The sequence below is a fragment of the Cyprinus carpio genome, chromosome A15 (assembly GCF_018340385.1).
Source record: "Cyprinus carpio isolate SPL01 chromosome A15, ASM1834038v1, whole genome shotgun sequence".
In the NCBI taxonomy this organism is placed as follows: domain Eukaryota; kingdom Metazoa; phylum Chordata; class Actinopteri; order Cypriniformes; family Cyprinidae; genus Cyprinus; species Cyprinus carpio.
In genome coordinates, this window is record NC_056586.1 from 4,166,093 (window position 1) to 4,192,019 (window position 25,927).

General features: G+C 37.6%; 1 protein-coding gene across 3 annotated transcripts in view; it reads right to left on the reverse strand.

The window, feature by feature from the left end:
- The window catches only part of LOC109051825 (fibronectin type-III domain-containing protein 3a-like), a 71,867-nt gene that overhangs the window by 7,582 nt on the left and 38,358 nt on the right, over window positions 1-25,927 (reverse strand). For all 3 annotated transcript variants that reach the window (XM_042770804.1, XM_042770805.1, XM_042770803.1), the window contains 15 exons: window positions 14,662-14,738; window positions 14,062-14,314; window positions 12,482-12,787; window positions 11,199-11,257; window positions 6,996-7,165; window positions 6,689-6,748; window positions 6,136-6,274; window positions 5,974-6,027; window positions 5,353-5,477; window positions 4,429-4,603; window positions 3,971-4,057; window positions 2,409-2,547; window positions 1,672-1,740; window positions 1,448-1,566; window positions 334-439 (listed from right to left, as the gene is read on the reverse strand). In XM_042770804.1, coding sequence (XP_042626738.1) covers window positions 334-439; window positions 1,448-1,566; window positions 1,672-1,740; window positions 2,409-2,547; window positions 3,971-4,057; window positions 4,429-4,603; window positions 5,353-5,477; window positions 5,974-6,027; window positions 6,136-6,274; window positions 6,689-6,748; window positions 6,996-7,165; window positions 11,199-11,257; window positions 12,482-12,787; window positions 14,062-14,314; window positions 14,662-14,738 — 1,938 coding nt within the window. The remainder of the gene's footprint in view (window positions 1-333; window positions 440-1,447; window positions 1,567-1,671; window positions 1,741-2,408; window positions 2,548-3,970; window positions 4,058-4,428; window positions 4,604-5,352; window positions 5,478-5,973; window positions 6,028-6,135; window positions 6,275-6,688; window positions 6,749-6,995; window positions 7,166-11,198; window positions 11,258-12,481; window positions 12,788-14,061; window positions 14,315-14,661; window positions 14,739-25,927) is intronic.

The following is a 25,927-nucleotide window of genomic DNA, read 5'->3' on the forward strand; positions in this document are numbered from 1 at the left end:
CTTGATAATTCAACTTTGCCATCACAGGATTAAATTATATTTTACAATATATTCAAACAGAAAATATTATAATTGTAATAATATTTAAATTTTAGTATACTTTTTTAATTTTTTTACTATATTTTTGATCAAATAAAAGTAGCCTTGGTAAGACCTCTTTCAAACACACACACACACACAAATCTGAATGAATGAGCCCAAACTTTTATACGATTGTGTATATATACCCTTCAGCCCCCAGTTAACCCTAAATACATACCAAACATAACATGATTTTAAGAAATACTTAAATTTGTTATACACAATAAGCACACACACAAAGGCAAAGCTTACCCCAGCGTAGCTGCACCTCTCTCGCTTTGGGTTTGCCTACGACCCTGGGCGGCTGACATGGACCAGGAGGAACAGGTGGTGTTTGGACTTGCAAGGGCTCCGTCAACTAAAAACAAATAGGATGAGAAAATAGAAAAACTAGAAAGTCTTGATACACTTTAATTGTGCACACCACGTTCCACCTCCTCAATGAGAATAGTGTGCAATGGCTGAAACGGTGACAGCAGACCACAGCCATGTGTGCATTCTCTCACATTCACGCTTGTGAAAACCAGCGCCAACATGAGTCATTATCTGTGTGCTGGCAAGTCCCGCGTGCAGATATGCATCTGCGAAGCCCCAACAATGCCATTACAGCTGGGATCAGAAGATGGAAGACAGAAATTATCATCAACTGCTTTTCAAAAGCGCTCCATTGATAAAAGCGTGTTGCAATTTTGAAGGCGTAGAGATGATGAAAGAGGGGAAACAAGTAAGCGATTTGTGTGGAAACAAACCGATAAAAGGAAGGTGGATTAAAGTAACGATAAAATTAACGATATAGTTGTGTAGCTAAGGAAAAAAAGGTGACAAATGTTTACACCTAAGATGCAAAATAAGCAAAAATGTTAATTGCATTTAAAGTGCTTAAAATTTTGGCTATAAAATTAGCCATAGCATTACAAATGTGTCTGACATTTTTGTTTGGAAAAAGTTTAAAATGTAATTTTCACCAGCGAGAGAATAGTGAAGATTGTTAGTAGTTGGACATTGTTAAAGTCCTCATAGCAAAAAAAACAACAACAAAAAAAAAACACCCATATATGATGCATTTAAAAGTGTACAAAATGGAGTCACTGACATAAACTCAGTTTTCTTTCCTGTACTGGAAAATTTTATACTGAAATACAATTTTATTTTTATTTTATTTTATTTTTTTGGTGGGGGGTTGGGGTCACTTGCGGTGTACTATACAGCTCAGTGATGCAAGTGGTATTAAGGGATGGGACATTCTCATTCTAGAGAGCATTTGATTGGGAAATTTTTATTTATAGCAAAATAAGGATAAATATTTAAAATTAAGGTTTAACCTGGCCCTAAAGCAATAAGCATTGCATGTTTTTATGACACACACCTGGCTCTCGCCTCCCGCACTGATGCAGTGGACCCTAGCCTGGTATGAACATCCTGGGCTCAGATCATCACAAACACACTCCATAGCTGAACCGCTGTACACCTGATTCCAAGAAGGACCTGAAATACACGCGCACACACACACAGTAATTAATGAATGCTCATCATACTAGCGGGATCAAATTGAGCATGTGTAGACACACCAAAAACTTAATTGAAACATACCACTTAACCCTTCAGACAGCTCCGCCACATACTTTGTCACATCTGAACCACCATTGTCTTTGGGAGGATCTGAGGCAACATAATATAAACACACACACACACACACAAAAAAAAAAAAAAAAAAACACACACACACACACACACTTAGTTTTAGCAGCCAGTTTCAGTGTTATTTTAGTATCGAGATACTATTATAATATTTTAATTTAGAATTGTTTTCCATTTCCATTTAATTTTAGTTTTTAATACACGTTTACATATTTTTGTTTAAATTTTTGCTTTCACATCAAGTTATTTTAGTACCTCAACTTTACCTCAAGAAAGCAGAAATGAGAAAACCAATGCAACTAGGTGAAATTAAATAAGCTCAGATATATATATTTTTTAATTTTCAAAATAAATTTTTCTTTCATTTAAAGCAATGAAAAAGTTTTTTTTTTTTTATGGTTTTAGTTTTAGTTAATGATAATAATCATGGCTAGCAGTACATTCTGCATTTCTATTGTAACATTTAATATAATTAACCAAAATGTCATCTTGGATGGAAATTTCTAATAGTGAAAAACTGTTGTATACACACAGAATACATTTCTAAAACATTGCTTTGAAAGGCAACTCATAACGTTTCAAGACTGCACCATAAAAACAGTCATGTATATGAAGGTGATTTCTAGATTAGTTTTTGTTTTGCTACGGCAAATATCAATCTTTGTGTGTTTATAACATGCTGAACTGACCCCAGGTCAGACGGAAACTGGTCGGGTGAGGTTTTCCCTTCACTGCGAGTCTGCAGGGGCAGCCCGGTCTGTCAGGGGCTGTGGTGAACTCAGACACACCGCTGGGGATACTTTTCCCTTCTGCATTATAGGCGATAACCTGCAATGAAAAAAAAGGCAGAATGTAATCCATTATAGTAATGAGAGTTTGCGAGTGTGTGTGTGTGTGTGGGTGGGTGTGGTGGTGGAGGGTGTTATTAATGATACAAAATGTCACAATGCAAAAACTCTGAATAGTCCTAAAATAGGCTTCATTATGACTCACCCAAACACTGGGTGCACAGGGAATGCAAATCTCTAGAGCCTTTCAAAACCCTTTATATTCACCACCAAATTGATCTCACTCTAAAACAGTAACACCCCCCCCCCCCCCTCGATAAAAGCACAGGATGAGGAAGCGTTTCACGGATCAGAAATAAACAGTGCTGTTGTGATGTCATCTGTCATAGTAATTGGCAGTAATTGGGGATGTGAGCTCTCGGCAGGTAATCAGCTCCTCTCATCAGGATATGTGCAGCCATTCTGATGGAATTAATACACTTTTGTTTTCGGAAACATGATTATGATGAACCCACCCATAAAAGTCGCATCACTACACCACCTGCTTCATCTCACAGGCACTGGCAACAGGTGAGTCTCAATCATGAACGGGATGGGGTGAGAAGAATCAAGAGTTGGGGAGAGAAAACAAAAAACGTAGCAAAAAAGAATGGACTAACAAAAAAAAAGGAATAACAAATGAAGAAATGAAAGACAACAAGAACAAATAAAAGAACAAACTAACAAAATGAATAACAACAAATGGAAGAAAAAGCACAAACAAAAAGAAACAAACAAAAGAAACTGATAATGGGAGAAAGAACAAAAACTGAGAATAAGAGAACATCTAGACTAAATAAAAAGAATGACAAAGAATAAACAAACAGAAGATCAAAAACTAAAAGACTAAGACTAAAACGATAGAAAAAGAAAGAAGTAAAGATAAAAGAGAGAAAAAAGAGTATTTAAAAAAGATTTAAAAAGAATAAAGAGAGAAATAAGTAAAATAAGTAATAAATAAAAAAAGACAAAACAAACAAGAAACATTCAAAAAATAATAAAAAGCAAGAGCAAATGAAAGAAACAACAAGAGCAAAAAAGGATAAACAAAATCAACTCATAAAAGGAAGAAAAAGAATAAACAAAAGAAATTGATAAAGAAAAAACATTAGACAGCAATAATAAATTGACAATGAACAAACGGAAAAGCACAAAACAAAAGAAATAGACTGAAATAAAAGAAAAAGAATGAAAAGGAAGAAAATAAATGAAAGAAAGAAAAAATGACAAAGAATGTTCAAACTAAAATTAAGAAATTGAATAAAAGAACTAGCAAGCTAAACAAACAAAGAAACAAACAAACTAAACTAACAAAAAAATATAAAGAAAAATAAAAAATAAAAAATAAAAACAGACACACAAGTTGTTGCAAACATACAACATAAGGACAAAAAGGCAATTAGTGTGTGTTTGTGTGTTCTCACCCTGAACCTGTATGTGGTGCTCCTGTGGAGGTTTCTGACCGTGTGTGACAGCTCGTCACCATCATAACTGGCCTGGAACCCATAACCCTGTGAAACACATCACATGTTCATGTAAAAATGCATTAAAACCTAGACTACTTATGGAAAACAAACTTTTTGGCCCTTTTTATACCACAGTTTAACTTTTACCTTTACAAGTATGAGACAGATCATGGTTTACTACCCACCCAAAATTATTTTTTACATAAAATGTAGCATTCTCAAGCTCAGTCCAGGATGCATAAGGACAAATTAATGTTTGATGCGACTTACATATATATCTGACCACCTCTAAAATCTCAGATAGATGTTCATTCCAGGTATAAGCAGGGCTTATGTGTCATTTATTTGTCAGTTTTTTGCTGCTGATTGGAGCATGTGTTGCATTTCTGCAGAGTGTGTGTGCATCTCTCACTCACTGAGCCCTCCTCTTCCATCTCCAGCACGTAGCTGATTTCGTCCTCTTTGGGCGAGCCGGCTGGCCTGTGCCATCGCACACAGAGCCATGTGACCCCGGACTGAATCAGCTCAGGGCTTAAGGGAGGAGCAGGCACACTGCATGATGTCATGATGTGGACGACTTCACTGAACTCACTATAGAAAAAGTACACACAAGTAAATGATCATAAGGAAAAAATATATACTGTATATATACTGCATTTTACGTAACATAAGTCACTTTTTTATCATCTGAAACATGCTGCAAATTATATTCCAAAGTATATATAATGTATTTAACATCAAGCTTTTAAAACATGGGCAAAATTCACAGAAATATGCACACACACACACAACATGTCAGTTCTAGTATTGCTTTCTTGACAAACCACTGTAGTGTTATTATTATAAACGTGCGCATGTGAAGAATACTGTTTAATGTGGATATTGGGACACGAGTAAAGACTTGGTTACATACTACATAATAGTTTAGCAACCAAACATTAAGTTACATCGGGAAGATGAAAACCTCATGTTTCTGTTTCATGTTTGTTAATAGGTTTGGCCTAAATGTTATTTATTATGAATACCACTATAATGTTTGTATCATTTTTAACCATTTTATTCACCAATATTTCACATTATTTCTGAATGTAATCATAACATGCGTCGTGCGACTTCTAAACCGATGCAACTTATCAGTGTTTTTTTCCCTCTTAATAATGCAATTTTTGCCCGGTATAATGATATACAAAAATATGTTTCATTTCAAATCATGGACAGAAAAATAATCTAAATAAAAAACAACATTACAATCAATTTAAAAGAATGTGAATTTTGAACAATTGAACAGTCTTTTTCATTAGGAGCTGGATTTTTGAACATTTTGATCCATTGATACATACCTCACCCCCATGTCATTTTTGGCTGCCAGCCGAAAATAATATCTGGAAGCTGTGGAGAGTTTGGTGAGTCTGTACTGCTTCTGAGGGCCATAGTAGCACTGTTCAAACGCATCCGTCCCCTTCCCCTGTTCACAGATCACAGCCAGCATTAGCACATTATACTATACGAATGCGTGAACCTCACCTCACAGACCCCAGATCAGCTGAGGAACTGTGTTTTGCATAAAGAAAATGAAGCATATTTTTGAAACCATTATGATTTTTTTTGCACATTTATGATTATTATTTTTTTTTTGTGATAGCACATTTTCCTCAATTCCTCATTATAGTAATGTGTCTAGATGGTTTACTTTCATTTGTTTTTGTAACTAACAATATTCCCATCACTGTAATACAGTAAAAAAATAATAACAATCCTGTCTGTGCACAATGTTTTTGCTTTTATCAAAATAAGCATTTAAATTTAGTAACAAGGTGCAGATTTTATAATGCATATTTTCTCACATTACAGTAATGAGAACTGGTTTAAAAATGTAGTTAATTTCCATAAACAATGCAACAGTTTCTAAAAATAGGCTTTAGAAATATGAACGCAAATAGCAATAACGGAAAATAATACACCTCATCCCACTGAAGAATATAGTTTTGGATTTTGGAACCGTTGTCACATGGAGCCTAGAAAAAAATAAATTGTTGTTATGCACTTAATATGACAAGTTAAATATGTAATATAACATTTATGTAGGATTGTTGATGTGCCAGCGTGTTAAGGTGTGCACACACCTTCCATTGCAGGACAAGGCTGCTTTTGGTGCCGCTGGCTTTGCGTGGTGGGCTGGGCCTGTCTGGCTCACAGCTCAGAGTGGTGAAGCTCACAGGCTCTGAAGGGACACCTTGTAAACAGTTACACATGGCCTGGACCCTAAATACACACAACACATACACTCATATTAGCATACAGAAACAATTCTGAGGGGCTCAGTATACAGTATGCATTGTGTTGTAACACAAATAAATGAAAGATCTGGATTTCCCCCTTACTTAAAAATGAATGCTTAATTTTTGGTTCATGATTATTCTTAATGAAAATCACAACAACAATAAAACAAAGGCAAACTCACTTTGTATTGTCACACTATGTATTAAACATAGAAATATTGCTAAACATGCTAACAATGATTCCTGTGGCAAGCCTATCAATATAACTAAATATTTATAAAGAATTTAATTGATAAAGAAGTTAAATTCTTGGCTGAGCTATGCTGTAAAAACTAGAACGTGTAAAACAAATTCTTATAATGTCTTGTGCATTTAAAAAATCAAAACGGACACAAACCTGACATGGTAGTCTGTTGCTGGTCTTAAGTCTTGTAAGGTTGCACTTAGTTCCACACCACTGACACAAGCAAAAGACAAAAAACAAGAAAATACTAGTAATATTTCTGAAGAAAGTAAACAAATAAAACAACTCTTCAGGATTCATCTATCGTTGTGATCTTGAAAGAGCTGCATATGTCAGGTGAACTGCTGTTGACCTTCAGCTGTCACTGATTTCAGAAAACCGACAGCAAACCACAACTGCACCCACACCTTCTCCACATCCTGCTCAGAACTCCTCCGCAGCATGACACGGAGCATCTCACCTGTAGGCGCTCTTGTACTTCCCATCCTTGCCACAGTACGAGACTGAGACCTCGTACATGAAGCTGGGCTCCGCAGAGCCTTCTTCTCCCTCTGTGGGCTCATCGTCACCTTCTGTCTGTGATGGGGCCACCCAACTCAAACTGGCCCCTTTGGCCTGGATGTCTGTCACCTGATGACGCAAGATGACAAAGATTTTACGAGCAGCAATACATATATATATATAATTCAGCAGATTACCACATTTGTAAACCTTTAAATTAGGGGGAAAAATATTCAACTGAAATGGTTTTAAATTAAACTTCTGAATTGAAAGTTGTGGCACAGATAAAAAAAAACATTATCAGTTGATTAGAAAAAAAAAAGCCATGTAAATTGTTGAATCCAACTACTTTCAAAACTGAAAAATCAAACAAAAACAGTTTAGGGGTGCACCAATACTAAAATTCTTGAAGATACCGATAATTATAATTATGGCTGTTAATTGATAAATGGCTATTATTAAAATGCTATATTATTCGATAACAACAATATTTGTTGTCTGTTGTTAGAAGACAACAGTTAGAAGTTATAACAGTTACTGTTGTTTTCTAATTAAAACAATTAAAACAATAGCAATCTCATTTTCAAAAAGTGAATCTAAATGTAAAAAATGAGCATGTACGATTAAGTGTCAAATAACAGCTGATTTAAGTCCAATACTGACCCATAAAATATTTTTTTTTTATTAAATTTGAACAACATATTTTGTTCACTAGATGTGCCTCATAATATTTAGAACAACTCTCACAAAAGCTATTGGCTGAATTTTTGGTTTTCGCCCAAATTTAACAAAGCTGATGGAAAAGATTGACGTCATGACCTATCTTGGCAAAATATAGGAAATATCAAGCACTCTCTGTGTTTATGTGCAAACATGCATAGATTGTGTTTCTGGTCTCGATAAGTAAATTTAGCAATAAGCAAAACTATAATTACAAAACAATTATTTTCATAACTGAATTGACAGAGGATTGTCTGTGCAACTATTCTGTCTGATAGAAGCCCTTTTACTTTTAGGTCCCCTAAACAGACTGATGAGAATCTGTGTTTACAAACTGAGTGAATGTGACACAGTAGGACAGAAAAAGGACCGTATATACAGATGAAAAGGAAAAATTTTAAATGAGTGAAAACAAGATGCATGATTCATTCAAACTCAATTTGTCTGATTCAGTGAAACCCATTGTGATGTGTTTAACTTCTTTCAGAGGTTAATTGTTCCCTGGGGCTAATCGGCTATATATTTAACTACATTCACATGTTTATGTGGGAAATACAAATGTCTACTTGTTTTGCCTGGAAAGAGTCACTTTAGTTTATTTTAATGACATGCGGCACTTCCCCTCCGGAACAAAAGAGAACTCCTGTTATGCAAGGAGGAATATTTTTAGCTTTATTCCAGTTGAGAAACATGTTATGTCTCCTTTAGTTATGGATGCATTACTATGTACCTTTTGAGTTTTCAGACAAGAATAGCTCAAGTTAACGTGGATTACTAAGACCATGCCTTTGCTGGGCATGATTCTCTCCTTTACAGTGTTTGCTAGGGCTGTGCAATTAATCGCATTTGATTGTCATGCGCATCTCATCAGTAAAGCCATTCGATTAAATGCACAGCCCTAGTTTTTGATACAACTTTTCTCACTGATCGAGTTGTGAAAATAATTTTTCAGTTACTGATGCAACTGATCTACGTAAATCTGACCGATATGTTTGACTTATCATTCTGAGTAGGCAAATATGTGACAATAAATATAGTAACTAATGTTTTATGAGCATGAAAATTAACATGAACTGCATTTGCTTAATACTTTCAGCAAAAATTCTGGAAAAATTGGTCATTATGCAAAAGTAACTCTTGTAAACCTTTTAAATTGATTTGTAGTGGCCTTAATTTATTCATTCTTCATAGAGTTAAAAAAAGATAGAACGATACTCAAATAATGCATGATGCTCTATTTCCATTTTTTCCTCCAACTCATTTTATTCCATCTTCACCAAATCTGTCTCAGAATCTTCAGAGCAAGCCTCAGAAAAGTTATTGGCTAGATGTTTGGTTTTTGCCATTGTTTCTCCCAAACAGAATTAAATAAAACATGGAAGTCTTCATAAAGTTCTTTCCTATCTAGGTGGTTTATAAGGAGTCCAAAGACATTAATTTTACAATTTCTGCCAAATTGTTCTTCTATTTTTTTCCCTTTAAAAAAAAAAATTATTTATTTGTATAAATTTTACTCTTTAATATATTTCTTTTCTATCTTTCTTTTTTGATTCCAATTGAAAAAATTGAGAAACGTTTGGGACATGACCTTAAATATTCTAAGAAAACAATGAAATAAAATGAATCTCTTTTCTATACATCACTTGCATGCAAACGGTGGTAAAGAGCTTGCTTACTGTAATGTATTTTGTGAATAGTATTTTGAATGGCATGCTTAATTGGCCTTTTTAAAATTTATTTGTAGTGCCCCTATTATTTATTTATACTGTATCTCATGTCTAATGAAAAAGGATCGGTATTCACTATTATAGTGAATTTGACAGGGCTATTTCGCCAAAGCTAAACTCTCTGTTTCATGAAAACACCAATAAACCAGATCCCAGCACACCAGACAAGACAGCCATTTAGCTTCCTCTATGAATCAAATCAAATACAGCATTAATGACCCATTAGGGAGAGCCAAAACTGTCTTCTTGGTGGGACTATAATCATGCATGGATACAGAGTTTTTGAGACCGAGGAAATGACTGTCATTAAGAAAACCATACAGTTCTTCAGAAGGTGGTTTTTCAGTCAGAGGACTGTCAAATGTAGCATAAAGGCCTTTCGTATAGCTCACTAGAAGGACAGTATGCTATATCAGTATGATTATACCAGTGATAGACTAATGCGTTGACCGAGCAGGCTGATTAATAGACTGATATTTGGCCAGTGTGAGATTGTCCACCCTTTTAAAATGTCAAGCCAGATCAATGGATCCCTTTTCAAACATTTTGGTAAAGGGATTTTGAATAAATATTTGGTAAAATAAGTGTGCCCAATCAAGTTTTATTTTTTTTTCCCAACACAGACTTCGCAAGCCAAGCAACTAGCCATTATCTATTTGGCTAGATTCTAAGCAAGCAGAAAAATATATTTAAACTTCATCAAGCTTGAAAGGTAACATTTGGTCTGCTCCATCTCTGGATAAATCTGCCAATCTTCTGTGGTTCTTTTCTCACTGCTTGAGTTGTGAAAATAATTTTTCAGTTACTGATGCAACTGATCTACATAAATCTGACTGATATGTTTGACTTATCATTCTGAGTAGGCAAATATGTGACAATGAATATAGTAGGTAATGTTTTATGAGCAGCAAGGTCAGCATACTTTGTGAAAATTAACATGAACTGCATTTGCTTAATACTTTCAGCAAAAATTCTGGAAAAATTGGTCATTATGCAAAAGTAACTCTTGTAAACCTTTTAAATTGATTTGTAGTGGCCTTAATTTATTCATTCTTCATAGAGTTAAGAAAAGATAGAATGATACTCAAATAATGCATGATACTCCATTTTCACTTTTTCTCCAACTCAACTCCATCTCTGCCAATCTGCTGTGGGTCGCCTGCTTATCAATGCTTTTTTTCTGAACATAAAATTGTATTAAAATATGTTTATTTAAAACAACTTATCCTGTATTAATATTTAGTTGTAGAATAAACTGTAGAGTAAACAAATCATTGCTAATCATAATTTATTCTTGTGATGCTGATTTGCTGCTCAAGAAACATTTATTTTTCTCAAGAAAGTTGAAAACGAGTGTTTTTAATATGTTTTTGGAAGCTATAAATTTTTTATCTTTTAATGAATAGAAAGTAAAACAAAGCATTAGTTTGAAACAAATATTGAGAGCATACATGTCTTTACTGTCACTTTTAATCAATTACTGTTAATTTAAATCAATTTCTAACCTTTTTGTGGATTTTGGGTGTTTTTTCAGGATTTTTGGTTGATATTCTGTCTCTATCTGTTAAAATAAACCTACCATAAAAATGACAGACCCTTCATTCCTTTGTAAGTTGGCAAACTTACAAAATCAGCAGGGGATCAAATACATGTTTTCCCTGCTGTATGCACATAAATATTAACAAATGAACATTAAAATAAAATCATCCCCTTACCACTGGCTTGCAGATGGAGTTTAATCGTTCCTGAAGAGCCTTTGCTTCTTCGTCCAGTTCTACATACATTAAAAAAAAAAAACACAACAACAAATAAAAAACAATATCTAGATAAGACTAATTCCTTATCAGTTGTTTCAAAAAGAGGACAAGGCTTCTCGCGTCTTTAATCACACAAAAGGCATTTATTTTCAATGAATGGATTAATAGATACACCAAGTTAAGCTGGCATACAGTAACTGCAGCTGAGGCTGAAGTTAGTTAGCACTGATAAATGACTGAGTCAGTGCAGGGGTAATTACAGCTAATGTTATCTGCAGCAGCCTAAAGCTGAAGGAGCTAATGAGACCAGAGAAGAGCTGCTTGGGGCTGTTTACAACGGGGGCCGGAGAGAGAGGGCCCATCCCTGGAGCCCCGCTTCTACCAAGAACCTGAGATATAATCACCCCAGGAAAAAGAAGACTTAATGGGACATTGATGTCTGTTAATGCTAATAGCCATTTCTTAATAATATCACCATCAGTGATTGCATGCATGAGTAACTCTGGTTGGTTATTAATTGAAGGAGAGATAAATAGTAAATATTTAATTCCCTGATCGGTTTTAAGCAAGTTTATCTTTTAATTAGATTTAGTAGGAGATTATCATTAAAGTCTAATTTGTAAAACTATTTTCTTGCTAAAATGTGATTGGATGAGCCAAACTTGATACTAAAGAGCTGATTTACGCAAACCTATTAATGCAACAAGACTATATATCTATACACAATACCTCACGATCAGTCTAATAAACTGCAGTGGGGTTCCAAGGGCTGAGACAATACTGAAAAACTATGATTTTCTTCATGTACACATTAAAATACATGAAGCTTTGGATTTAAACAAGTGTAAAGTAAAAGTAATATTTGGTCATTATTCACTAATAAAATGTAAACAAATAGGCGGACAGTGATCACATCAACTGATACTGTTTAACGTTCATTGCCATTGTTCTCACTTGAATTCTGATACTGATAATATCATTTGTAACAAAAAGGTAAAATAACAAAAAGCACAAAACAAAACTCTTATTAGATCACTATAAATAAATATAATCTTTACCACTGGTGTCTCATATTGCTGATTCTACTATTCTATGAAAGCAGTAATACACAAGAAGCAGCATGTTACATTTTTGTTTTAGGCACTCTGCTTCATATAACTGTGGTAAAAACACTAACACACAGCATCCTGTGGCTTACTGCTTTACTCAAATGGATCTAGGAACCCTAATGTATATCCTACCTCCAGATTCTGTCTCCTTCCCTCTCCCTGGACTTTTGCCCAGGCCGGTGACTGCAGTGCTGGGCTGTGCTTGCTCCTCTGCGCCCTTACCCCCCAGCCCGTTGTGAAGATCTCCTCCTGATGGCGGTGTCCCACGGCTCTTCTGTGGGGATGGAGGGGGACTGTCTTTGGAGAGGGCCAGGCCTCCCCCTCCCCCTCCGCCCACCCCCTGCCTCTCCTTCAGTTTCTTCTGCAGCCGCTCATAGGTTTTGCTAGCCCTTTCATCTCTGTGAGCAAATGCCGCACGTCCATGAGGAGGGTGAGTATCTGAGGAAATCGGAAAACAGAGAGACATGTAAGGAATAATGTCCAACAGATCATTGAATTATTAAAAAATAATGCACATGCACCATGGAGCGAAGTGTCCATGATCTGAAATGTATAAATTCATTATTAATTATATATATATATATATATATATATATATATATATATATATATATATATATATATATATATATATATATATATATATATATATTATAAAAATACAAAATCCTAGAAATGCAAAAAGTTGATTTAGGGAATAAGGGTCTGTAGTTACTATAATTAAGTAAAAGCAATAGCAGTCTAAATGCTTTTTCACACTGAACATGTAAATTCATAGCAATGATGCTTTTGAATCGAGAAAAAATAAATAAATAGATCCCTTTGGGGATATTCACACTGCGATCATTCGCAGCCTGAAAAAGCAATAATTTTTTCTTCTATTTTTTTATTTAAATTTAGTTTATAATAACTGTTAATAACTCCCATTTTTATTATCATTATTTAGCTTTCATTTTTTGTTTTAGTTTTATTCATTTTAGTACTTAGTACTAGTTAGTTGCCAAAGCAACATGTCTAATTTTCATTTAAGTTTAAGTTTAAGTTTTTCTTCTAGCATTGTATATGTATATATAATTATTATTATTTTATTTCAGTAGTTTTAGTTTAAATTAACAATAACACTAATTATGTCATTATTATTAATAAAACAGCAATGCTATCAAGAAAAAATATCACTGCCTTTATTTTTATTTATTTTCTTTTTATTACTGACTGTTTACTTGAAAAACTTAATACTCTAATACTTAACTCAAAACTCAATATTTCATTCAAAAAGACTACATGCAATTGATTTAATTTATTTTTATGTATTAATATTAAAATGAATATTAATATTCATACAGGATACATGACCGATATTAACTTCTCATGTTAACTAAATTGCTGCTAATAATTAAACTTAATTATATTAATTAATAAATTATTATTTTTATTTTTTTATAATTTTTAAATTGCATTGTGCATTTATAGCTTACTGCATAATCTATGGTAAAGGTAAGTCTTCCCTACAGGATTTTGTTTTTGTTGTGTTGACTATTTACTGGCAACATATTTCACAGCTTTTCAGTCTTTCCCTCTCTGAGAGTTCATAACTCAGCTAAAATATAGGCCTATATTTTTTCCTTGAAGATTCGGCAGCGGCACAGCATTTTGCCCTTACATTTGGTAAAGCAAAAGTGTGTGTGTGTGTGTGTGTGTGTGTGTAAACTGACCCTGCTCTGAGTAGATGGTCGTGTGTGCTGGATGGTACTGGGAGATGTACTGGGGGTTCATATCTCCGGTTCCTCCAGCCATGCCTGAGTACAGGTGAGGGTGAGGGTGCATGATGTGCGGGTGGGGGATGAAGGCCTGCAGGTGGGCATGGGGCGGTGGAGGGGGCGGGTGGTGAAGCGGGGAATGGCCTCCCGGATGAAACTCCGTCTGAGGTAAGACCAACACCCTCCTCACTCCGTTCTCCTCAATGATCTATATGGAAAGATGGAGAGAAAATTACACAGGGCATACTGCACATACCGTACTTGTGGCCCAATTTGAGGTAAAGATTTTGATATCTTGTTGAAATGTACAGCATTTCTGAATTATCTACTGTATTCCAGTGTGCTCCATCTAGCTCTTTTATAGGGAGGCAAGAATGTGTCCTAAGGCAGCAGTCTTCACTTTGACAGTGCCTACAATGCCTGAAAATGCTGTTAGGTAGGGCGCTTAAGTTTGGAAAAGGGCAATAGAGATTTAAATGAAAAAGAAAATTGCATCCTTTTGACCAAACCAAAATAACAACTAAATAATATGAAATTAGTTCCGTTATGACTCACCTGTTGAACATATCCAGGAGGCACATAGATTTGAGGCACTGAACCGTTTGGGGACATCATGGGAACCTGAGCAGGACCTGCAGAGGAAACATTATTGATACAATAAATATAAAATTGTCAAGCACACACCATGTCAAGTCAAGTCACCTTTGTTTCTATAGCTCTTTAAACAATACAAATTGGTTCAAAGCAGCTTCAAAGTGCAACACGTGATCTGAGGTACAGTACAGTGCTTTGGAGTGTTACAAGCTCTTGGTACATAAAAAAGATCTGTAAAGTTGCAAAGACTAAAGTCTCAAATCCTAAGAGATATTCTTTTTAAGAGTTTTAAAAGACTCTGCCATGCCCCCCTAAAACGGCTCGTTCTAACATGCCCCCACATCTCTATGTCACTATGTGGGAAAATTTGCGTAATGCCGCCCAAAAGTTCATGCAAAGAAAGAAGGCGTGGTTTCATTAACCGCAGTTGGTGTTGAAACAGCCATGTCAGGGAGATGCTGTGTGTATCTAGGCGAAAGCAAAAGCTTTTTTTTTGGCCTTCCGGAAGTAGATGCATTTACGAATATTTAAGATTAATTACAACAGAACAGCAACTTATTTTATGGACGACCATTTTCTGAACCTAGGAGAGGAGGGAATTCTGACTATGCTACGACAATCTGGCGCTTCTGAATCAGCTACTGTAAGTATGTTTTGTTATTAGTTGAAGTATTTGCTGTTGACTGTTCAAATGCGGAGTTTTGCGTGTTGAGTGTGTGAGCGTGTGAGTGTGAGAGAGAGAGAGAGAGAGAGAGAGAGAGAGAGAGAGAGAGACAGGGTCACACAGTACAGTCAGCTGTCTTAACCATCCGTGGCTTGTGTACTGCAAACACATAGGAGCTTCATCACTGTGTCTGTCACGTGACTCTGTTCCCCTTTCGGGCTTGAACGAATGGTAAAACTAAAGACATTATTAACTGCCATTATATATATATAATATTGAACCAACATTTATACAATGGTTGTATTTCTAAGAATCTTAAAATAAATTTTTCATTTTCTTTATTTTAGACACTCTTTGACCAGTGTGAGTAAATAACAATGATGATGAATTTAAATGTTTGATTGAACTTTAACACAAAGCAGCTCAGAAAAACTGTCATTCTGGGTCATATTTACTGCTGTGTGTTCACTTTCACATTAAAAAGAGTTTTAGTTTTTGCCCCAACATTGATAAGCATATTTAGTACGTCAGTGCAAACAATTCCTGACGTTTCCTTAGCTGGGTAAAGAAACACACTGAGCTAAATGTGTCTGCATAGCAGTTGATAAAAAGCTAGAGTCTAGTTTTAGTGTTTGTGCAGGAAAAACTTCGACTCAGCTACAGATCAGTTGTTTCATGCATTCCTTTGCAATCTGACACTTTCACAAAAGACTCGTAGAGCCTGTTAGAGCTGGATGATGCAAAGGACAGCAAACACACACGCGAACGCAAAAGGACACAAGGTAAACACAGCCCTCTGTCCTGCCGTGCAGGTGGAGTTCATGGTTAAAGGGCAAAGCAGCAGAGAAAATAACAGTCTTCCATGAAGAATAGAAATGTGTGTGTAAGCTTGTATTTGTTTTTCGTCCTCTTCCCTCTCTTTAGTCCAAAGGTTTTTTAACTCCACCTTTCCAGACTAGATCTGTCAGTCACAGGTAAAAGGTAAAAGTCCTCTGTACTACAATTACAGACTGTGGATCAGGGTCTGGCTGGGATGGTCAAGTTAATTACTGTTAGTATATACCGCAATTATGCTGTTCTGTGGGCAAAAAATAAAATAAAAAATAAAATACAAGATAGATAGACAAATAATGTGTCAAAATTTCTGTTCTCATGAGTATTTACATAAAGACAGTCAGTTATGTCTTGAACAAAAAATTGAGAAAGAAATCGGATGTGTGTCAGTATATTAGATCCCTGCATTCTGTGTTAAAGAGACAGCAGCCTAATAAACCTACGGCTGTCTGTGTCAAAAATGTTAATCAAAGAAAAAACACAAAAAAAAAAATACCCTGAAAATCAACTTATACATTTATAATATAATATTTGTTCCTGTGTTTTTTGATAGTTGGACGACAGCAGAATTTTAAATGACCATTCAGTCTAAACATTTAGATCACTATTCAAGTCACATTTTCCACAAACTTCTCTGATGTTGACTTTCGTGGAAACAGCAGCGCTATTATCTGTACAATCTATCCGGGAGAAACACAATGAAAAGATAAAATTGGGTCTAAGCACCTGCATATAGCATAATGGAGGAACACACTGACCTGCACTGCTCAACCTGACCATAAACAAACCTTATTAATCTAGTCAGAGCCAGGTGAGTCCTGTCCTAACATTTCCATTAGCCGAGGACCCTTGCGTTCCACCTGAGCATCAGGAAACTGATCTACACAGCATTCGATTGGTCAGATTGTTGTAAACATCATATCTCCAACACACAGCAAGGATGTCAGATGAACACAAAAACATGAGGTGGTTTAGTGCTTCTTGTTTCTACATCATGTGTCACTCTTGTATTAGCTCTCAGTTCACATCCTCCTCGCCCAGATCGTGGCTGTTTTCATTCCATGAACAGACTAACTCACATAATCAGCAAGTGCTTGCTGGAAGTAATTACGGCGCGCACAAGCCGTCGCTGCTCTATAATCAGCATCAAAGTGGGTTGCTGTGTATAAATGAGTGTGTATGTGGTTGGTGACAGTTTCAAAACAGAAATGTCTGATTTTTCGATCGGAGTAACTCTAGAATTTTATATTTGACATCAACTGCGTTCTGATGTTTATGCAAATCAGCCCCATATAGGAATTTTATTGGGTCAAGTCTCAAGTCAAGTCTGCTTTATTGTCAATTCTTCCACATGTACAGTACATACATACAGAGAATTGAAATTGCGTTACTCTCAGACCCATGATGCATACATATAACACTAGAGCCCAAAATACAGATAGATACAGATAAAATCTAAAATCACTATACAATAAAAATAAAAATAAAGTTAGAGCACAAAGCAGAGAGTGCAAACCAGTGCAAACAGTGCAAATAAAAATTTGTAGTGCAAAAAAAAAGAAAAAAAAAAAGAGAGCGCAGTTCTTTTATTTAACTGACTGAAGAGGTAGTAGAATGACGTCAGTTCTATGCTGAATAAGGTAGTGAGCAGACCAATGCTGCACAAAGTGACTGGTGCATTTTATCGTACGTTAGTGGGAGGGTGGAGTGGAACCTGGGGGGGGGGTCATAGTTCACTTGAAGGGGGGGCAAGTTCGGAAGCGAGTTCAGCTTCCTGACAGCCTGAAGAATGAAGCTGTCCTTCAGTCTGCTGGTCCTGGCCTGGAGACTCTGCAGTCTCCTCCCTGATGGCAGCAGACTGAAGAAGCTGTGTGATGGGTGAGTGGGATCAACTGCAATGCAGAGGGCTTTACGAGTGAGACGGGTTCCGTAAATGTCCTGGAGGTAGGGGAGAGACACCAATGATCTTCTCAGCTGCTCTCACTATGCATTGAAGAGTCTTTCGGCAGGACGCGTTGCAGGCGCCATACCACACAGTGATGCAGCTAGTCAGGATGCTCTCGATGGTGCCTCTGTAGAAGGTGCACATGATGGGGGCCGGGGCTCTAGCTCTTCTCAGTTTGCGGAGGAAGTAGAGATGCTGCTGTGCTTTCTTGGCTAGTGCTGCGGTGTTGTCGGTCCAGGAGAGGTCCTCTGTGATGTGCACACCAAGGAACTTGGTGCTGCTCACTCTCTCCACAGTCGCACTATTGATAGTCAGAGGAGCATGCTGAGTGTGCACTCTCCTGAAGTCAACAACAATCTCCTTCGTCTTCTCCACGTTCAGAGAGAGACTGTTGTCACTACACCACCCGGCCAGGCGGCTCACCTCGCTCCTGTAGTTTGTCTCATCTCTGTTGCTAATGAGACCCACCACAGTCGTGTCATCCACAAACTTAATAAAGAGGTTGGAGTTGTGTGACGGTGTGCAGTCGTGGGTCAGCAGCGTGAAGAGGAGGGGGCTTAGCACACATCCTTGGGGGGGCCCCAGTGTTCAGTGTGATGGTGCTGGATGTGTTGCTGCCGACCCGTACTGCCTGAGGTCTTCCAGTCAGAAAGTCCAACAGCCAGTTGCACAGTGAGTCCCAGCTGGACCAGTTTGTAAATGAGCTGTTGAGGTATGATTGTGTTGAAAGCTGAACTGAAGTCTATGAACAGCATTCTGACGTATGAGTTCTTTTTGTCTGTATGTGTGAGTGCTGAGTGGAGGGCAGTTGTGATGGCGTCATCGGTCGAGCGGTTGGACTGATGTGCAAACTGGAAGGGGTCCAGGGAGGCAGACATGACATACTTCATAACTATCAATACAAACCACTCAAAGAACATCATAATAATTGCAACAAGACCAAAATCACTGAAGCAATATAAACACGACTTCTTCGGGACCTTCTTCGGGACTGGAATGATGGTGGTAGCTTTGAAGCATGTGGGAACAACAGCCTGACTAAGTGAGATGTTGAAAATGTCCGTGAAGACATCAGTGAGTTCCACTGCACAGTCTCTCAGTACACGCCCAGGGATGTTGTCAGGACCCGGAGCTTTGCGTGCGTTGATCCTGCTGAAGGATCTCCTCACGCTGTCTGGGGTCAGCGTCATCACCTGGTCACCAGGAGGAGGTGGAGTCTTCTGTGCAGTGGTGCTGTTTTGTTCCTCAAAGCGAGCGAAGAAGGTGTTCAGCTCGTTCAGCAGGGAGATGTTGCTGTCAGAGGTCCGCGGTGGGGGCTTGTAGTCCGTAATGGTCTGTATCCCCTGCCACAGGCTCAGAGTGTCTCTGCTGTCGCTGAAACGATGGGCTATCCTCCTGGAGTACTGTCTCTTAGCCTGTCTGATGCCACGGGACAGGTTGGCCCTAGCTGTCCTCAGGCCCACCTCATCTCCAGCTCTGAAGGCAGCGTTCCGCGTCCTCATTAACCTTTAGACATCCCCTGTCATCCACGGCTTCTGGTTTGCCCGGACAGTGATGGTCTTTGTGACTGTTACATCATCAATACACTTGGTGATCTAGGCAGTGACAGTCTCTGAGTACTCTTGGGGGTATGTGGTGTTATTGTATTGTATTGTATTGTATGTGTTATTGCATCGCGGCACCACGCGTCATTGATGTGAACACAAAGCCCACCGTACGTTAGCCAGTACGAAGGTGGGGATAGATGGATTGTGTGGGTTAGCCGTTAGCCTAGCCCGGATACCTCCACGCTTACCCCTCTTCTGCTTCCTCTCACGCAGCTTGCAGCGCCTCCACTATGGGCGAGATGCAGCAGTGGGGGTCGGTGATGGTGTAGGCCTCCGGAGCAGACCGAGATCTTGCAGCTGTTCCGTGTGCGCGGAGATTAACTCTAAAAATGCGGTTCTGCCGACATCCAGCAGAAAATCACGACTGTATGCGCGCTTAAAGACAGGTAGACGCGATGAAGACTGCGACTTACAAGACAAAAAAAAAAAACATGAAAACACCGTTCTGACAGGACAGAGAGAAGTCTCTGCGTGTGGACGCGCTGCCATCTGTTATTATGGGTTTGGGAAATAAGAGTTTAATACTATGTAGAAATAGGTTGATTTTAAAATAATGATAACACAACATCATTCACAACAAATAGGGACAGGAAACATCAAATTTAATGATTATGTTCACTAATGGTTCTGTCTGCAATTCTTTCAGTATTTTAAGCAGAAATATTAAGGAAAAATGACATTGCTATAAACATAAGGACATTTTGTTAAATAAACTAAAATTATTGCAAACTTCTTTAATGTATTTAAGAGGTGGCATAAATGCAATGAAATTAACAGACCCTTTACACAGAATATGTTGGCGCATTTCCACAGTTATTAACATACTGTAGTAAATCTTCATTTTTTAAAAAAATATTGCTTAACACTTTTTTTTTTCTCTTTTGTAAAGTCATAGAAACACTACTGTGGATATTTTTCTTTTGCCATTGGGGTAATACAGTAATAAGATAATTTACCCTGGATTTTATCCATTCATGATTTGAAACAATATCACACATTAGAACTTCATATTATTTGCAGTGCACCTGCAGTCCAATAATCACAATAAGCTTTGTGCTCTGTTACCTTTCAATAAACAAAGTATCAGCTTTAATTTTAAATCAGCTTTGTTTTTGTTTTTGTCTAGAGCCCTGCATGATAACATTTCATATGAACAACCAGTCAAGTGAGTACACTGAGTTAACTTGTAATTTATTGTTAAATCAGAGTAAATCCTAGTAAATTTAAGTTGTATGCATTTAAATTGGTTAGTCTACATAGTTCGTGTTGTATTTGTTTGATTTACTGGAAAAAATAACTGGTCAAATGACCGGGATAAGACTGGTCATGCTGTACACTTTTGACTCAAAAATCAACTCAAGAGTCAATCATTCATCACAGTATTTTGTTTTCACAGACGCAAGAATGAATCTGCAGAAACAAAATACATGCAGTTTCTATTTTCAGCGCCACTAGTGGCCAAACGTGGAATTGTAAAAATTATGAATGCTTTTAGACAGGCTTCCTGAACACACTCCCTGTTTCCCATAATCCAGTCAAACAAATTGCACCATCTCAAGCGCGTCATTGGTTGAGCTACACAAACACCCTGCTCTTTAGATACCGGCATCAGCTTTTAAAACACCATTTCGGTCAACCACTAATGTTAATATTTAAAAAATACAACAGCACTACTCATAAACAACATTACTCAATAATGCATCCTAATAAAATCATTAGCCTGTCTTATAATAAGCCTTGTAGTACAAAGAGCATAAAGGACTATTAGCTCTTCACTTTGATGTGGAGTGCTATGCTGGCTTTGAAGCCCGTTTTAGGAGAGACTCAAGCGGACTAATTGATGACTAATGACTCAGACTAACGGCCCTGCGTCAGGTCACCTCAGAGCCAAAAAACCCTAAGCGTGGGAGGAACCTGATCCAATTCTGCATCAGAGACCCTCCTGAGTAAGACGATCGATTTCTGATTTACGATATGGTTTGGCGGGGCATGGAAAGATGCTAATGTCACATCCTTCTGCGTCTGAATTTTCTGCCAAGGGGAGTCATAGATCCGTTGATTCCAGTTTTGTGCATGACAGGCTTTCCCAGTTTTGTGCAAGACAGGCTTTCCCAGTTATACACACACACTTTTTGTGTAATCCACCCAAACTATCTCACACACATTATACATATGAACAAAAACAAACTGATGAATGAAGGAATGAATCAATGAAAGAATCAATGAATGAAGTGCAAAAAAAGATGGATGGCTAGGAACGTAAAAGGATGTAACGGCTACGAAGAAAAAAGAAGGATGGGCTATGTGTGGGGAAAAAAGGGGGATGGGCTAGAAAGGAAAAAAAGACACCCACACTTTTACATCAGACTGACGCACAAGCAGAGACAGAGATCAGACACAAAAGGCCACATCCCCCTCCCTCTTTCTCTTTCTTTCTCTCTCATTTCAGACCCACCCCCCCCCACCCACCCTAAAGAGCATGAACGGTCTGCTGTTCTGCTGACGTGGACCCCCAGTGCCAGCCTTCCAGAGGAAACATCAACAAACACGTAGAGGACGAGAAAAACACACACGCACTGAGCCAAGAATAACTCCAAACAGGCAGTTCTGTTCTGAGAATAAACAGCCGTTAAAGGGGTCATAGGACGCCCATTTTCCACAAGTTGATATGATTCTTTAGGGTCTTAATGAAAAGTCTGTAACAAAGTTTGGTTAAAATTTCTCAATGGTAGTGTAAAAACACCTTTTTTACTCCGTCAAAAACAGCTCTTTTCAGAGCACACAGTTTTGTAGCATTATCCATTAAATGTTAATGAGCTATGCTTACCCCGCCCCTCTCTTCCAAGCTGCTCTCTGAGGGACTGTTTACTTAAGCAACATTCATCGTGAAACTTGCTAATTATAAAAAAAAAACCTTACACACTTCTTCTGTAGGTGAAGCTGGATCACAAATGATTTGCGCGAATAGATGCATTTAGGTAGATCGGGGGCGCATTCTCTTCAAAAACAAACTGAATCCACTGCGTCTTCAGCAAATCAGATGTTGGGAGTAAATGATAACTGATATGTTCTTTATTACATCCAACAATAGAACATCTCAATTGCTTAAAAGACATTCTTGTTTATATCTGCTCCGGCGGTGAAACAATGGCGGAATGATGACAGCTCACTCAGGGCGGGTCTAAGGTAAGACACCAGTCCAGTCTGTGCTGAAGGGGCCTGTTTTTGTGATGTCACACAGACAGGCATCTGAGATCGGCTCGATTTGAGAAAGGGGTAAAGATCTGAGCAGATTAAAAAAAAAAAAAAACACTGGGTGGGTTTTTATCATTTTAGGGTGGTTGTGTACACACACTGCCAAAACACATTTCAGTTCAAACAACTTGCAAAAGTGCATGTAGCATCATATGACCCCTTTAAATATTTTCTTTCTCTCTCAGACCGAGAACCGAGAACCGACAAGTTTGAACATAAACTATCACTCAGCAACTCTAAAACACAGTTTGTGGACTGGCTAATATGAAAGCCAACATCAAGATCTGCTCACTAAGGCTGATGGATCTTCAGGATGTTCAGTAAATGCTCCAAACACTCAACTGAAATCCAACAGATGAACAGGAAAACAGGAAAACTAGGCTACAACCTCACTTTAGTTCAGTTGTCGACAATCTCATCCTCAGCTAATATCCAGACACACAGTCCCAATGCGCTCTCCATTTCTCAGTTCTAGATCCGAAACTTGAGAGATACAATGTACAATGTATACAATGTAGTGGTCTTCCTTTAATCATCAATGGTAATTAAAGAAGCGCAAGACCCAGAACATGCTGGAGGGATTATATCTCTTGGCTGGCCTGGGAACGCCTTGATATTGCCCAGGAAGAGCTGGAGGAATTGGCCATGGAAAAGAACATATGGGCGCCGATACTCAGCCTGCTGCCACCGTGACACACAGTTAAACCTACATAAAGGATTAGGGTTAGGGTGAGATAGAAGCTTGAGGAGCTGATAAAACCTATTCTGGTGGTCACCCAGTTGCTGTTTTGTTTGTTAAGAGTAGGTGTTCCTTCTTGAACTTAACCATATCAAGCAGCAGATCACCTCGGTATATATTCCCCAGTTGAAAAAAATGACAAAAAGCATCCCCTTGGTAAAACCACCATCCCCTTTAGATAAATAATTTGTATTATGTATAACTTATCATGCAAATTAAATGTTAAATTTCTCTACTTATGATAATTCACAAACTAAATAGCGGCGCTTGTCCAATCAGAATTCCGTACTGTAACAAGCTGCTCAAAAACAGAAGCAAATTTTCGCCATTTTTCGCAAAATGCGCAAGTGCAACTTTTGAAGTTCTTTAAAAAGAAGACAACAGAAAAGGTATGATTTTTTTCTTGTTTATAATTTAAAGACATTCCCCTACATTATATTATTGTGCTGTATGTGTGATTTTGTAATCATTATGTAAAACTAGCTACAGGAACACCTTGTCCCGCCCCACCAAAAAAAGAAAATGACCACACCATACCCCCTGAAATTTATTACAATTCGACCACTGGATAGAAGGATTACCAAAATACTATTTATGCTTACACAATACTAATTTAATGACCAACACCCCTCCTCTGAAGTAAGCAGCAATTTAACAAGGAGTCTCTTCTTGTTTTTGTAAGCTAAATATTTTATTTGCATCCTGCACAGTGGCATAACAAGCTCCCCGTCACAGCCCGATAGACTGAGTGACATCCGTCTACATGCACGGAGGGAGGAAAAGACCACAGTGATGTTTATGGAACACAAGAAACGATTTGGCTAACCTCCCTCTGTCTCCTCTTGTGATGCTTCAAAGAATAACGTGATGGAGAAAGAAAGGTTGGGTGAAGTCAAGCTCACTGGGACAATATGGTTTCTTTCTCATTCCTTGGACTGTATTCAATGGGGTATGATAATTCCCTTGTCTAATTTCAAAAGCCCACACAGATTTATCAGTACATAGAATCTGTCTTTACTGCCCCAGTTACACAAAGACAACATGGCATGCACATGTGTACATGCATGTAGGATATAAAATAAGCATCTTTATTAAGCTTGTTGAACCCTGCACCCATCTAATTGTTGAAGGATTATCATCACATAAACAAAAAAGCTTTAGGATCTTTCTCCAAACCATCTTTCTTTTTCTATATCTCTCTCCCTTCATCCCTAAAGGCTTTGGCAAAGTGGGATGAGTCATCGACTCATTCATTCCAAAAACTATGGACTGCAGTTTCAGTGAATGAAGCGTGTGCAGGAGAAACTGAGAGTGAATTCATAAACAAATATACATTACAATCTTTCTGCAGAGACCCCACATATACAGATGCATCAGGTTCATTCATGAATCCCGAGTAGAACCCCACATAAAACCACTGTTACATAAATTAAACATATTAATGTTAGCCAAAACCAGTTGTGTATATATGTGTGTGTGTTTATGTATGTATGTATGTATTATATATATATATATATATACACATATATACACACGCACAAATATATATATATATAGAGAGAGAGAGAGTGAGAGAGAGAGAGAGAGAGAGAGAGAGAGAGAGAGAGAGAGAGAGAGAGACCTCTTTCTTACAAATGACGGAAAGCTTGCATTCAGATCTACCTCCATCCAATGGATAAAGTAGCTGGCCAAGTTTTTTTTTTTTTATATATATATTCAATAATCCACTTCTCTCAGATGTACATTACAATATGGTATGTAGCTACTTATGTTTCAACTTTAATTATTTGCATTAGTAAGTTGTATCAGCCTGAGCATCATACATAAATCATTTTTTTTTCTGTAGTGCATCACACTGCAGGTCTAAAGGAGCAGTTTTCAACTCCAGTCCTCGCCTGTATATACCATTCAAAGGGCATGAAAGTGTGCAAGACCAGAATTTAAATTGTCTTTGTTTACAAAAGGTATATTATGTCACACTTCTCTAGTAAGTTTCATCTGTGTGTGAAGACACTGCAGGCAGCAGCGCAGTGCAAATCCATGAATTAATGTACCGAAGAGAAGTAAACTTCAAAGGATTTCCCCTGCTCAGGGCATAGGGAGCAGTGAACACTGTGTAGGGATCATGTCAGTCGAACATGGTTCATTCACATAGCTCTCTTCTAATGAGCTGGTTATCTGAA